The sequence below is a fragment of the Macaca thibetana genome, chromosome 4, assembly GCF_024542745.1.
Source record: "Macaca thibetana thibetana isolate TM-01 chromosome 4, ASM2454274v1, whole genome shotgun sequence".
NCBI classification, from domain to species: domain Eukaryota; kingdom Metazoa; phylum Chordata; class Mammalia; order Primates; family Cercopithecidae; genus Macaca; species Macaca thibetana.
Genome location: NC_065581.1, coordinates 128,396,075 through 128,408,754, shown reverse-complemented (window position 1 = coordinate 128,408,754; position 12,680 = coordinate 128,396,075). Strand labels below are relative to the sequence as shown.

Sequence of the window (12,680 nt, the reverse complement as noted above, 5' to 3'; positions counted from 1 at the left end):
GGATAGCTGAGTTTTCTTAAAAAAAAAAAAATTAAAACATTTATTAGAACTTAAAATTTTCTAATCTTTTGGCTGTGAACTAATAGCTCAGCATTAGTTTGGCACTTAAATACCATCCTGCTTTATATCAAAATAGATCTTTAAAAATCCTTGAGATCTGTATATATATTGTATGTGTATATATAAATGTATATAGTTTATTGGTATGTATAGTATATGTAAAAGCATAAATTTGAATTTATCCCTCTTGAGCAATTGATCTATTCATTTATTTTTAGTGGGATCCAACTGTTGGAAAGTCTCTGTGCACCTTTAGAGGCCATGAAAGTATTATTTATAGCACAATCTGGTCTCCCCACATCCCTGGTTGTTTTGCTTCAGCCTCAGGTAAGTAATTCTGTATTTACCAAAAGCCTTATTTGTAGTGAATGGTGGCCTTGTTTTTACCATTAGGTGGCGCTGTGTACCTTAGATTCAAAGAGAAAACAGGAGCCTATTACTACTCTTTCGTGCTCTTAAGACTTTACTTGTTTTTTTTAATTTTTATTTTTTATTTTTATTATTATACTTTAAGTTCTAGGGTACATGTGCACAACATGCAGGTTTGTTACATATGTATACATGTGCCATGTTGGTGTGCTGCACCCATTAACTGGTCATTTACATTAGGTATGTCTCCTAATGCTATCCCTCCCCCCTTTCCCCACCCCATGACAGGCCCTGGTGTGTGATGTTCCCCATCCTGTGTCCAAGGGTTCTCATTGTTCAATTCCCACCTATGAGTGAGAACATGTGGTGTTTGGTTTTCTGTCCTTGCAATAGTTTGCTCAGAATGATGGTTTCCAGCTTTGTCCATGTCCCTACAAAGGACATGAACTCATGTTTTTTTATGGCTGCATAGTATTCCATGGTGTATATGTGCCACATTTTCTTAATCCAGTCTATCATTGATGGACATTTGGGTTGGTTCCAAGTCTTTGCTATTGTGAATAGTGCCACAATAAACATACATGTGCATGTGTCTTTATAGCAGCATGATTTATAATCCTTTGGGTATGTACCTAGTAATGGGATTGCTGGGTCAAATGGTATTTCTGGTTCTAGATCCTTGAGGAATTGCCACACTGTCTTCCACAATGGTTGAACTAGTTTACAATCCCACCAACAGTGTAAAAGTGTTCCTATTTCTCCACATCCTCTCTAGCACCTGTTGTTTCCTGACTTGTTAATGATCACCATTCTAACTGGTGTGAGATGGTATCTCATTGTGGTTTCGATTTGCATTTCTCTGATAGCCAGTGATGATGAGCATTTTTTCATGTGTCTGTTGGCTGCGTAAATGTCTTCTTTTGAGAAGTGTCTGTTCTTATCCTTCGCCCACTTTTTGATGCGGTTGTTTGATTTTTTTCTTGTAAATTTAAGTTCTTTGTAGATTCTGGATATTAGCTCGTTGTCAGATGGGTAGACTGCAAAAATTTTCTCCCAATCTGTAGGTTGCCTGTTCACTGTGATGGTAGTTTCTTTTGCTGTGCAGAAGCTCTTTAGTTTAATTAGATCCCATTTGTCAATTTTGGCTTTTGTTGCCATTGCTTTTGGTGTTTTAGTCATGAAGTCCTTGCCCATGAGCTGAATGGTATTGCATAGGTTTTCTTCTAGGGTTTTGATGGTTTTAAGTCTAACATTTAAGTCTTTAATCCATCTTGAATTAATTTTTGTATAAGATGTAAGGAAGGGATCCAGTTTCAGCTTTCTACATATGGCTAGCCAATTTTCCCAGCACCATTTATTAAATAGGGAATCCTTTCCCTATTTCTTGTTTTTGTCAGGTTTGTCAAAGATCAGATGGTTGTAGGTGTGTGGTATTATTTCTGAGGGCCCTGTTCTGTTCTATTGGTCTATACCTCTGTTTTGGTACCAGTACCATGCTGTTTTGGTTACTGTACCCTTGTAGTATAGTTTGAAGTCAGGTAGCATGATGCCTCCAGCTTTGCTCTTTTGGCTTAGGACTGTCTTGGCAATGTGGGCTCTTTTTTGGTTCCATATGAACTTTAAAGTAGTTTTTTCCAATTCTGCGAAGAGAGTCATTGGTAGCTTGATGGGGATGGCATCAAATCTATAAATTACCTTGGGCAGTATGGCCATTTTCACAATATTGATTCTTCCTATCCATGAGCATAGAATGTTCTTCCATTTGTTTGTGTCCTCTTTTATTTCACTGAGCAGTGGTTTGTAGTTCTCCTTGAAGAGGTCCTTCACATCCCTTGTAAGTTGGATTCCTAGGTATTTTATTCTCTTTGAAGCTATTGTGAATGGGAGTTCATTCATGATTTGGCTCTCTGTTTGTCTGTTATTGGTGTATAGGAATGCTTGTGATTTTTGAACATTGATTTTGTATCCTGAGACTTTGCTGAAGTTGTTTATCAGCTTAAGGAGATTTTGGGCTGAGACGATGGGGTTTTCTAAATATACAATCATGTCACCTGCAAACAGGGACAATTTGACTTCCTCTTTTCCTAGTTGAATACCCTTTATTTCTTTCTCCTGCCTGATTGCCCTGGCCAGAACTTCCAACACTGTGTTGAATAGGAGGGGTGAGAGAGGGCATCCCTGTCTTGTGCTAGTTTTCAAAGGGAATGCTTCCAGGTTTTGCCCATTCAGTATGATATTGGCTGTGGGTTTGTCATAAATAGCTCTCATTATTTTGAGATACATCCCATCAATACCAAATTTATTGAGAGTTTTTCAGCATGAAGGGCTGTTGAATTTTGTCAAAGGCCTTTTCTGCATCTATTGAGATAATCGTGTGGTTTTTGTCTTTGGTTCTGTTTTTGTGCTGGATTACATTTATTGATTTGCGTATGTTGAACCAGCCTTGCATCCTGGCGATGAAGCCCACTTGATGGTGGATAAGCTTTTTGATTTGCTGCTGGATTTGGTTTGCCGGTATTTTACTGAGGATTTTTGCATCGATGTTCATCAGGGATATTGGTCTAAAATTCTCTTTTTTTGTTGTGTCTCTGCCAGGCTTTGGTATCAGGATGATGCTGGCCTCATAAAATGAGTTAGGGAGGATTCCCTCTTTTTCTATTGATTGGAATAGTTTCAGAAGGAATGGTACCAGCTCCACTTTGTACCTCTGGTAGAATTCGACTGGTCCTGGACTTTTTTTGGTTGGTAGGCTATTATTGCCTCAATTTCAGAGCCTGGTATTCGTCTATTCAGGGATTCAGCTTCTTCCTGGTTTAGTCTTGTGAGGGTGTGTGTGTCCAGGAATTTATCTGTTTCTTCTGGATTTTCTAGTTTATTTGCATAGAGGTGTTTATAGTATTCTCTGATGGTAGTTTGTATTTCTGTGGGATTGGTGGTGATATCCCCTTTATCATTTTTATTGCGTCTATTTGATTGTTCTCTCTTTTCTTCTTTATTAGTCTTGTTAGCAGTCTATCAATTTTGTTGATCTTTTCAAAAAACCAGCTCCTGGATTCACTGATTTTTTGAAGGGTTTTTTGTGTCTCTATCTCCTTCAGTTCTGCTCTGATCTTAATTATTTCTTGCCTTCTGCTAGCTTTTGAATGTGTTTGCTCTTGCTTCTCTAGTTCTTTTCATGTTGGGGGGTCAGTTTTAGATCTTTCCTGCTTTCTCTTGTGGGCATTTAGTGCTGTAAATTTCCCTCTACACACTGCTTTAAATGTGTCCCAGAGATTCTGGTATGTTGTATCTTTGTTCTCATTGGTTTCAAAGAACATCTTTATTTCTGCCTTCATTTCGTTATGTACCCAGTAGTCATTCAGGAGCAGGTTGTTCAGTTTCCATGAGGTTGAGTGGTTTTGAGTGAGTTTCTTAATCCTGAGTCTAGTTTCATTGCACTATGGTCCGGGAGACAGTTTGTTATAATTTCTGTTTTTTTACATTTGCTGAGGAGTGCTTTACTTCCAATTATGTGGTCAGTTTTGGAATAAGTGTGATGTGGTGCTGAGAAGGATATATATTCTGTTGATTTGGGGTGGAGAGTTCTGTAGATGTCTGTTAGGTCCGCTTGATGCAGAGCTGAGTTCAATTCCTGGATACCCTTGTTAACTTTCTGTCTCGTTGATCTGTCTAATGTTGACAGTGGGGTGTTAAAGTCTCCCATTATTATGGTATGGGAGTCTAAGTCTCTTTGTAGGTGTCTAAGGACTTGTTTCATGAATCTGGGTTCTCATATATTGGGTGCATATATATTTAGGATAGTTAGCTCTTCTTGGTCCCTTTACTATTATGTAATGGCCTTCTTTGTCTCTTCTGATCTTTGTTGGTATAAAGTCTGTTTTATCAGAGACTAGGATTGCAACCCCTGCTTTTTTTTGTTTTCCGTTTGTTTGATAGATCTTCTGTCCCTTTATTTTGAGCCTATGTGTGTCTCTGCATGTGAGATGAGTCTCCTGAATATAGTACACTGATGGGTCTTGACTCTTTATCCAGTTTACCAGTCTGTGTCTTTTAATTGGAGCATTTAGCCTATTTACATTTAAGGTTAATATTGTTATGTGTGAATTTGATCCTGTGATTATGATGTTAGCTGGTTATTTTGCTTGTTAATTGATGCAGTTTCTTCCTAGCATCGATGGTCTTTACAATTTGGCATGTTTTTGCAGTAGCTGGTACCGGTTGTTCCTTTCCATGTTTAGGACTTTACTTCTTTATCAGCCTCTTGACAAGAATTAGCTGTGGTTCAGATTACTTTTCGATGATTCCAGCTCCTAAAGAATAATTCCTAGATTTCTGGCAAGGACAAATTCATGGATGGTAATGTTATAACTGAGATATGATACATGTTTGAAAGAGAAGGTCTTGAGTTTTGTTTTAGAACACTGTTTCAGAACCTGTGAGACATGCATCTGCTTGTCAATAAGCAGGTTGAGCTTGGAGCTGAGAACTCTGGCTTTGTGAATAAAAATTGTATCATTGGCTTAGAATTGGTAACTGAAGCCATTGCAATAAATCAGAGCACCTAGGAAAGACTAAGTCAAAGAAACCTTGGAATAGAGCACAAGTTGGCAAACTGCTGCCCTGAGATCAAAACTGATGGTTTTTATAAATAGTTTCATTGGGATACAACTATGCCCATTTATTAACATATTGTCTGTGGTTGCTTTCACACTGTAGTGATGGAGTTGAGTAGTTGTGAGAGAAACTGAAAGGTCCTCAAAGCCAAAAATATTTACCGCCTGTGGCCCTTTACAGAAAATGTTTGCTGACCTCTGGTATAAATCCTCAAGGAGAGAGAAAGAAGCGGAAACTGTTTTGTGCAGTTGGCTGTTTAGTAGAGAACAGAAGACATTAGCTGGAAGAGGAGGTGGTGCTCCTAATAGTGTCTCCTCTTTCAGTTATGCAGCATCCAAAGATAGGCAATAGGTAGGATAATTGTTCCTTTCTTGCTAATAAACTGTATCAGTTCCCTGAGTTGTTGAATTATGTTGATTGGCTTTCTTAGGAGATATAATATCACACACTATTTTTCTCATTATTTCATTATTTTTAATTTTAAAAGTGAAAAATTACCAAACCATCCTAAATTGTGAAAGTACTATTAGGTTGAAAACACTCAGAAATGGAAACCTTCAGGTAAATTATATACAGACAAGTATATCCATTTAGAGTATGCAATTTTCTTTTTACAGGGAGCATGATTAAGGTGAAAGATTATGTAATTTTTTGAGATCCTAATAATGAATACTAGTAATGCCTATGTGTAGGGGCATAGTTAATAAAAGAAAAAATATTTTTGTTCTCTGATAAAAATTAACAGTTTTCTAGAATGATGAGCAGTACACACTGTCAACTTATAAGGTTATAAACTATTATTTTTTGAATTTTTAAGCTAAGTCATAGCTTTTTTTGTCCATAATCTGAGTTAAATCTTTTCTAAGATTTAATTTAAATTTTTTTCTAAGACTTCATATGAAGTCGTTTGGAATGGGACCGGTAATACATTTTTTCTTCTCATGTTGCCTTTTCCAACCCTGAATTCCTTCTTTGGTCTTTTATCTTTCTGTAACATAGTTAACCATAAGGCTGAGTGTGTATTAAGTCAGTGGTAGCAATATTAATACATTTAATTTGAATCAGTAAACGCTTTCACTTACATATATAACTTGAGTTAATTATCTTTTATGTTTTTATTATTATTATTGAGACAGAGTCTAGCTCTGTTGCCTAGGCTGGAGTACAGGGGTGCAATCTCGGCTCACTGCAACCTCCGCATGCCGGATTCAAGCAATTCTCCTGCCTCAGCCTTCTGAGTAACTGGTACTACAGGTGTGCGCCATCACACCCAGTTAATTTTTGTATTTTTAATAGAGATGGGGTTTCACCGTGTTGGCCAGGCTGGTCTCAAACTCCTGACCTCAGGTGATCCACCCACTTCGGCCTCCCAAAGTGTTAGGATTACAGGTGTGAGCTACTGTGCCTGGCCTATGGCTTTGATTTGGAATCAATGGTAATGAGTTTTGTGCTTATAGTGAATTGGATCTGTAAGTTGAGCACATTACTGGTTTGTAATTTTACCACTGGTGAAAGGTTCTACCGCAGAGAGTATTAGTCCAAGTCGAATTAAAGTTCTTGTAAGGATGTGAATTAGATTGACATTAGCATTATTTTCTTAGGTGAGGGATGCCTTTTAGCATTATATCCTACAGTTTCAAAGGAGTCATTTCAAACTCTAGATTGAATTAGTGGTATAGAATAGCTCCACCTCAAAAATGAACTGAGGCCAGGCATGGTGGCTCACATCTGTAATCCCAGCACTTTGGAAGGCTGAGGCGGATGGATCACTTGACAACAGGAGTTCGAGACCAGCCTGGCCAATGAACATGGTGATACCTGTCTCTACAAAAATACAAAAATTAGCCGGGCATGGTGGCACACACCTGTAATCTCAGCTACTTGGGAGGCTGAGGCAGGAGAATCACTTGAACATGGGAAGTGGAGATTGCATTGAGCCTAGATAGAGCCACCACACTCCAGCCTGGGCAACAGAGCAAGACTGTCTCAAAGAAAAGAAAAAGAACTGAAACATGCTTCTCTTCTAGTGAAACAGTGAAGACCTGTCTGCGGGGAGCTCTAATTGGCAACATACACAGTAAACTAAAATTAATAATGAGAATATAATTTTGTATAGTTGGAAAAGTATTCATAAATACAATTCCTTGAACAATTGGTAGGTCTTAAAAAATTCCTTACCTTTTTATTTTATGTAATCTTGTTGATATTTTTTATTATTGAAGGTTCTTTTTCTTTTTCTTTTTTTTTTTTTTTGTTTGAGACAGAGGCTCTGTCGCCCAGGCTGGAGTGCAGTGGTGCAATATCAGCTCACTGCAACTTCTGCCTCCCGCCTTCAAGCGATTCTCTTGCCTCAGCCTCCCGAGTAGCTGGGATTACAGATGCGTGCCACGATTCCTGGCTAATTTTTGTATTTTTAGTAGAGATGGGGGTTTGCCTTGTTGGCCAGGCCTGGTCTCGAACTCCTGAGCTCAGGTGATCCGCCCGCCTTGGCCTCCCAAGGTGCTAGGATGACAGGCGCGAGCCACTGTGCCCGGGCTATTTAAGGTTCTAAAATTGCCTTGATTTGGGCATTTTTTTGTTGTTTTTTGTTCGTTTATTTGTTTTCAGTTTGTTTTCTCTGACAGGATACATGACTATGACAAACATCAAGTTTGCCTGAGTTTTAAAAAGGATATTTCCTTTGCCCCACTGGAATGACCAGTAATTACATACGTCCAGTTGGCAGAGTAAAAAGAGGGTATTGATTTGTTTTTAATCATTGTTCTCTTTATGCGTATGACCAAATATAAATCTGATAGTGACAAAATCATAAACTAATGCAGCTGCATTTTTTAGACATCAGTCAGAATTATGTGTATTAGCCATTAGTCATTTGCGCTGAGTCACACACACCTCTTCCTTTTACATTGGTCTTTGTGTAGCATGGAATACATAGCATTGACTCTGGATAGTGCTGTAGAATCTGCGGTGTATGAGACTGAATAACAGAAGATTAATTGTTTGTAGAGCGTTAGTGTAATCACAACACTTAACTTTTCAAACTATCTGAATAGTGTAAGTGGGTAGTAGAAAAGCGATCTTTTATCAGCAGAATGATTGCTTCTGTAGAAGAGAAGACACCTGTTTAATTACATTACCTTCATGTGTTATGTTAGAAATTAATATAAATCTTGGTCGTATCAGCCAGGACTTCTTTGGTTGAAAGTAGAAAAAAAAAATTCTCACCCAAAGTACTTTAAGGAAGAAGATAACTTATTTGCTCACATAAGTGAAATGTTCAGAATTAAATCTGGCTTTATAGTCATGGTTGGATGGTAGGGCTCTGTCTTCTGTTGTGTTGGTTTCAGAATCAGGGTATCAGGCACCACATGATGGCAAGATGGCAGTAGCTCCAACCCCTAGTACATCCTTTCTGGTTTCTGTCCAGTAGGAAAAACTGAAAGATTCCTTCTCAGACATCCAGGCAGTTTCATTTTTCTGTCATGGGCTCTGATGAGTCCTTGTGGGTGTACCTGAACTAATCAGTGTGTGGGTGAGGGGGATATAATGTGTTGATTGGCTTAGGCCTAGTTAGTCCCTGCAGTTGGGAATGGAAAATGAGAGAGTTACCCAAACAACATGGACTGAGGATGAAAAGAGTGAATCTAGATTAGGTGAAAGGAGGTGGATGGAGTCTAAGGGGCCAGTATTCACTAAATTGGCTGCACATCTAAGGCTTCGGATAAATCAGAGGGGATTTGATGAAAATCAAGTCCTGGACCTGTAAGCTCTAAAATATGTGCTTTAAAAACTTTCCTTGTGAAATGGATACAGTAAAGCTGTTTTCTGCCCATTTTTATGACTTGGGGAACTCATTGGAAGGTTGATTTATCAAACATTTGCCATTTTCCTGAAATAATCCTTTGTGATGATTTACAAATATTAGTCTACTTAGTACTTTTTAAAAGATTCAAAGTTCTTCTTCCACTCGGCAAAAATATTGGAAGGAGTTGAGGTATAGTAAAAAGTCAAGGCAAGTTCTGAAACTCTCATTGTGCCTTAGCCATTTCAGAGACAAGAACATTTACTTACTGAGCTATGTACCATGCGTTTGTAAGCAAATGCAGTGCTTAGGTCTTCTTTTCTTCGCTTGTTTTCATACATTTCCTGTAACACTTGTGTATTCTTTTACATAGCCAAATGCCTTACATAGCCAAACATGAAAATATTTTTGATTGTTATTATATAAGATATGGTAGTAACCATCTTATTCAAATTTTTAAAACATATCTGAGTTCATTTCGATTATTGAGAAGGACGTTGCCCATGAGTCAGTCAGATATTTATCAAATGTCCATCATTTACTGGAGACTCAGTGAGGAAGACAACAGATGGAGTTCCTGCCCTCCTAGAGCATATCGTCCAGTAGGAAAGAGGAATGCTAAGACAAAATCTAGAAGCAGCTAATGATGAAGACTGTGAAGTTCTTTAAGGAGAGGTAATATAGCACAGTGGTCAGGAATAAGAATTCTGGAGCTGGACTGCTTCAGATCAAGTTCTACTTTCCTGCTGTTAGGAGAATTTCTTTGGTCATGCCGTTTAACCTGTCTCCTCATTCCTCATTTCTAAAATTAGGGTGATAATGGTATCCATATCATGGAGTGTTGAGGAGGAGTAAGTGGCTAATGTGTATAAAGGGCTTAGAACAGTGACTGGCAGAGTAAAAGCTCTGTGAGCATTACCTCTTTTTTTTTTTTTTTTTTTTTTTGAGACAGGATTTGGCTCTGTTGCCCAGGCTGGAGTACAGTGGTGCCATCTCAGCTCACTGAAACTGCCTCCCGGGCTCAAACAATCCTCCAACCTCAGCCTACTAGCTGAGACCACAGGCGTGCGCCACCACCTAACTAATTTTTGTATTTTTGGTAGAGACAGGGTTTCACCGTGTTGCCCAGGCTGGTCTAGAACTCCTGGACTCAAGCAATCCTCCTGCCTCAGCCTCCCAAAGTGCTGAGATTACAGTTATTATTAACACGTATGCCCGGAATTCTGTGGAAATGTATAAATGGATTCCTGAGCTTGTCAGAGTTGACTGGTCAGATTACTTCCCTCAAGAAACAGTACAAGTATACATATGTAACAAACCTGCACGTTATGCACATGTACCCTAGAACTTAAAGTATAATAATAATAAAAAAAAAAAAGAAAAAAAAAAGAAACAGTCTAAGCTACTACTTTATGAACAAGTAAGAGGAAATGGGAAGTGGGAGGCAAAAGCTGGAATGTGGAGAGAACAGAGCATTTTTGAGGACCATCAGAATGGCCCTTGCAGTGTATGTGTGCTGTAACAATCGACAGTTAGTGCTTATCTGAGAGCTAAAACTCGTACAGCTCTAGAGTGACTTGCTCTAGGTAGACTCTGGAATGCATGGTGGTATAGTAACATACTAGTCCAGTGATTCTAGAATCTGGCTAATCATCAGAACCGTTGGGAGAGCATTAAAAAACAGCAGCAGAATTCTGGACTTCATCTTAAGTCTTGCCGAATAAAAAGACAGAATACCTCTGGGAGGTATATTTTTAAATCCCAGCTGAATCTAGTGAGCAGTCCAATTTGGGAAGCACTGTACTAGTCTATGGAATATCTCTGTTTGAGATGCCAAATTGACAGCTTAGTTCTATTTGAGGTAATGGGAATTGCATGTCTGTTTTCCCATTGTGGAATATACTCAACTCTTTTTTAAAAAGCCTACATAATGGTTTCAGTGCTGAATTCAGAGAAGTGGTTTCTTTAGTTTGAGAACTGCTTGGTTTTTTTCTCAGTTTTGCTAGTGAATTTATCTTTATTAATTCTCTTGCTTTGTCTTCTTGCTTACAGACAAGTGCTTGTTATAAAACATAACATAATCTTTGCATAAAGTAATCCCAATTGCAAAGTTTGTAGTATGGAACACATAGTTGTAAAATACTTGTTTTTCATGGTGGAAGCTTATGTGATAGGCAGTCAAGATACATTTTTATGTCTAATCCTGTTGCACACATATAGTTAAGTGTATCTTTCAACTGATTACAACTTATATTTTAAGATTATATATGAGAACATAGCATTTAGTTTACTCCAAGAATTTAATCACCTTCAAGGTTGTATAGTTTTGCAAATCTGGAATCAAATTTGTTATCATTAGCTAAGCTAAGATAGGCCAAAATGGGGGAAGTTTTTAGAGAACTACTAATAGAACTAGATTTACCTTCCATAGCAGAGTTCCCTAAAGACATTGCATTTTGCCTATTTCATGATAGTTGTGTTAGTACAGAATTCATATTTCTAAATTATATGAGATAGAAGGGAAGAATATTTGGGCTCTTTTTATGAAGAGGATTGATATGAAGTAAATTATCTTTGGAATCATGAAAACTAAATTGTTGCTGTCACAGACTCCATCTAGTTGTGTAAGTCATAACCATGCCTGAATGTGTGGGATCAGTAGTTAAAGCAAACCTCATTCTACTGTAAGAAAAAGTCATATTACAGCCGAGAGGCACAGGGCATTTTCGTTAAGTTATATTATATTGGCCCCAAAGTACCTTATTGCTACTCAGTTCACCTCCCAGTTTTAGACTCTATGTTTACACTCATTCTCCTTATGCAACTTCCTCTTACCTGCTGCAATTTGAAATTAGACATAGTAACAGCCAGCACTTCCTTGTCCGTATTGTATATTTAAATTCACTGGTTCTGGCCAGGCACAGTGGCTCACGTCTGTAATCCCAGCACTTTGGGAGGCCACAGTGGGCGGATCACTTAAGGTCAGGAGTTTGAGATCAGCCTGACATGGTGAGACCCCATCTCTACTAAAAGCTTAACAAAATTAGCCGGGCTGGTGGCAGGTGCCTGTAATCCCAGCTACTGGGAGGCTGAGGCAGGAGAATTGCTTGAACCCTGGAGGAGGAGGTTGCAGTGAGCCACTGCACTCCAGCCTGGGCAGCAGAGTGAGACTCTGTCTCAGAAAAAAAAAATTCACTGGTTCTGTCAGTGGCAGGTCTGCAGTTGATGAGAAGCTGGCAATTCAGGTGAGTCTATGGCACCATCACAGGGCCCTGATAAATGTCTGCCTGTCAATGAAAGGCCAATTGTCTGGAAAATTCAATTTAAAAAACAACATAAATACAGATGTCCTGGCAGCTGAAAGAGCTGAATGAGTCATTGTACCATTTGGTCATTAGGTCTCTTTCCTACCTGGAAAACAAAATGGTGAGGACAAAGTGCCAAATGGTTACATCAGGAGTTGCCGTCAAGGAAGTGGAATTCTCAGCTCCTGCCCAGCAGTCTTCACATTTTTGTGCCCATTAAATTAACTGCAAGAGGGGACAGCCCAAGCCATGGCTTTTTTTTTGTTTTTGTTTTTGTCTTTTTTTTTTTTTTTTTTTTTTTTATTGCGTGAGAGTGGTAGTGTGGAACAAAACCTCCCAACCTTTGTTACTATGTTTTTTAATCTTTTATTGGAGTATAATACACATATTGGACAGTGTATAATCTTAGTATACAATTTGGTGAATTCTCACAATGAACACATCGTTGTAACTGGCACCCAGGTAAAGAAACAGAATGTTCCCAGAGAGCCTCCTCCCATCCTTGTAGTCACTTCTCACCACCCCCCACC

The 12,680-nt window shown here is 38.5% G+C and overlaps 1 protein-coding gene and 1 non-coding gene across 2 annotated transcripts in view; one reads left to right on the top strand and one right to left on the bottom strand.

Annotated features, from left to right (window-relative positions):
* The window catches only part of PEX7 (peroxisomal biogenesis factor 7), a 92,728-nt gene that overhangs the window by 23,615 nt on the left and 56,433 nt on the right, over positions 1–12,680 (top strand). The window contains exon 5 of the mRNA XM_050787969.1: positions 279–387. Within this exon, the coding sequence (XP_050643926.1) occupies positions 279–387 (109 nt within the window). The remainder of the gene's footprint in view (positions 1–278; positions 388–12,680) is intronic.
* On the bottom strand, positions 7,650–7,783 carry LOC126954075 (small nucleolar RNA SNORA27). Its single transcript, XR_007725524.1, has one exon. It is a non-coding gene; the product is annotated as a small nucleolar RNA SNORA27 (small nucleolar RNA).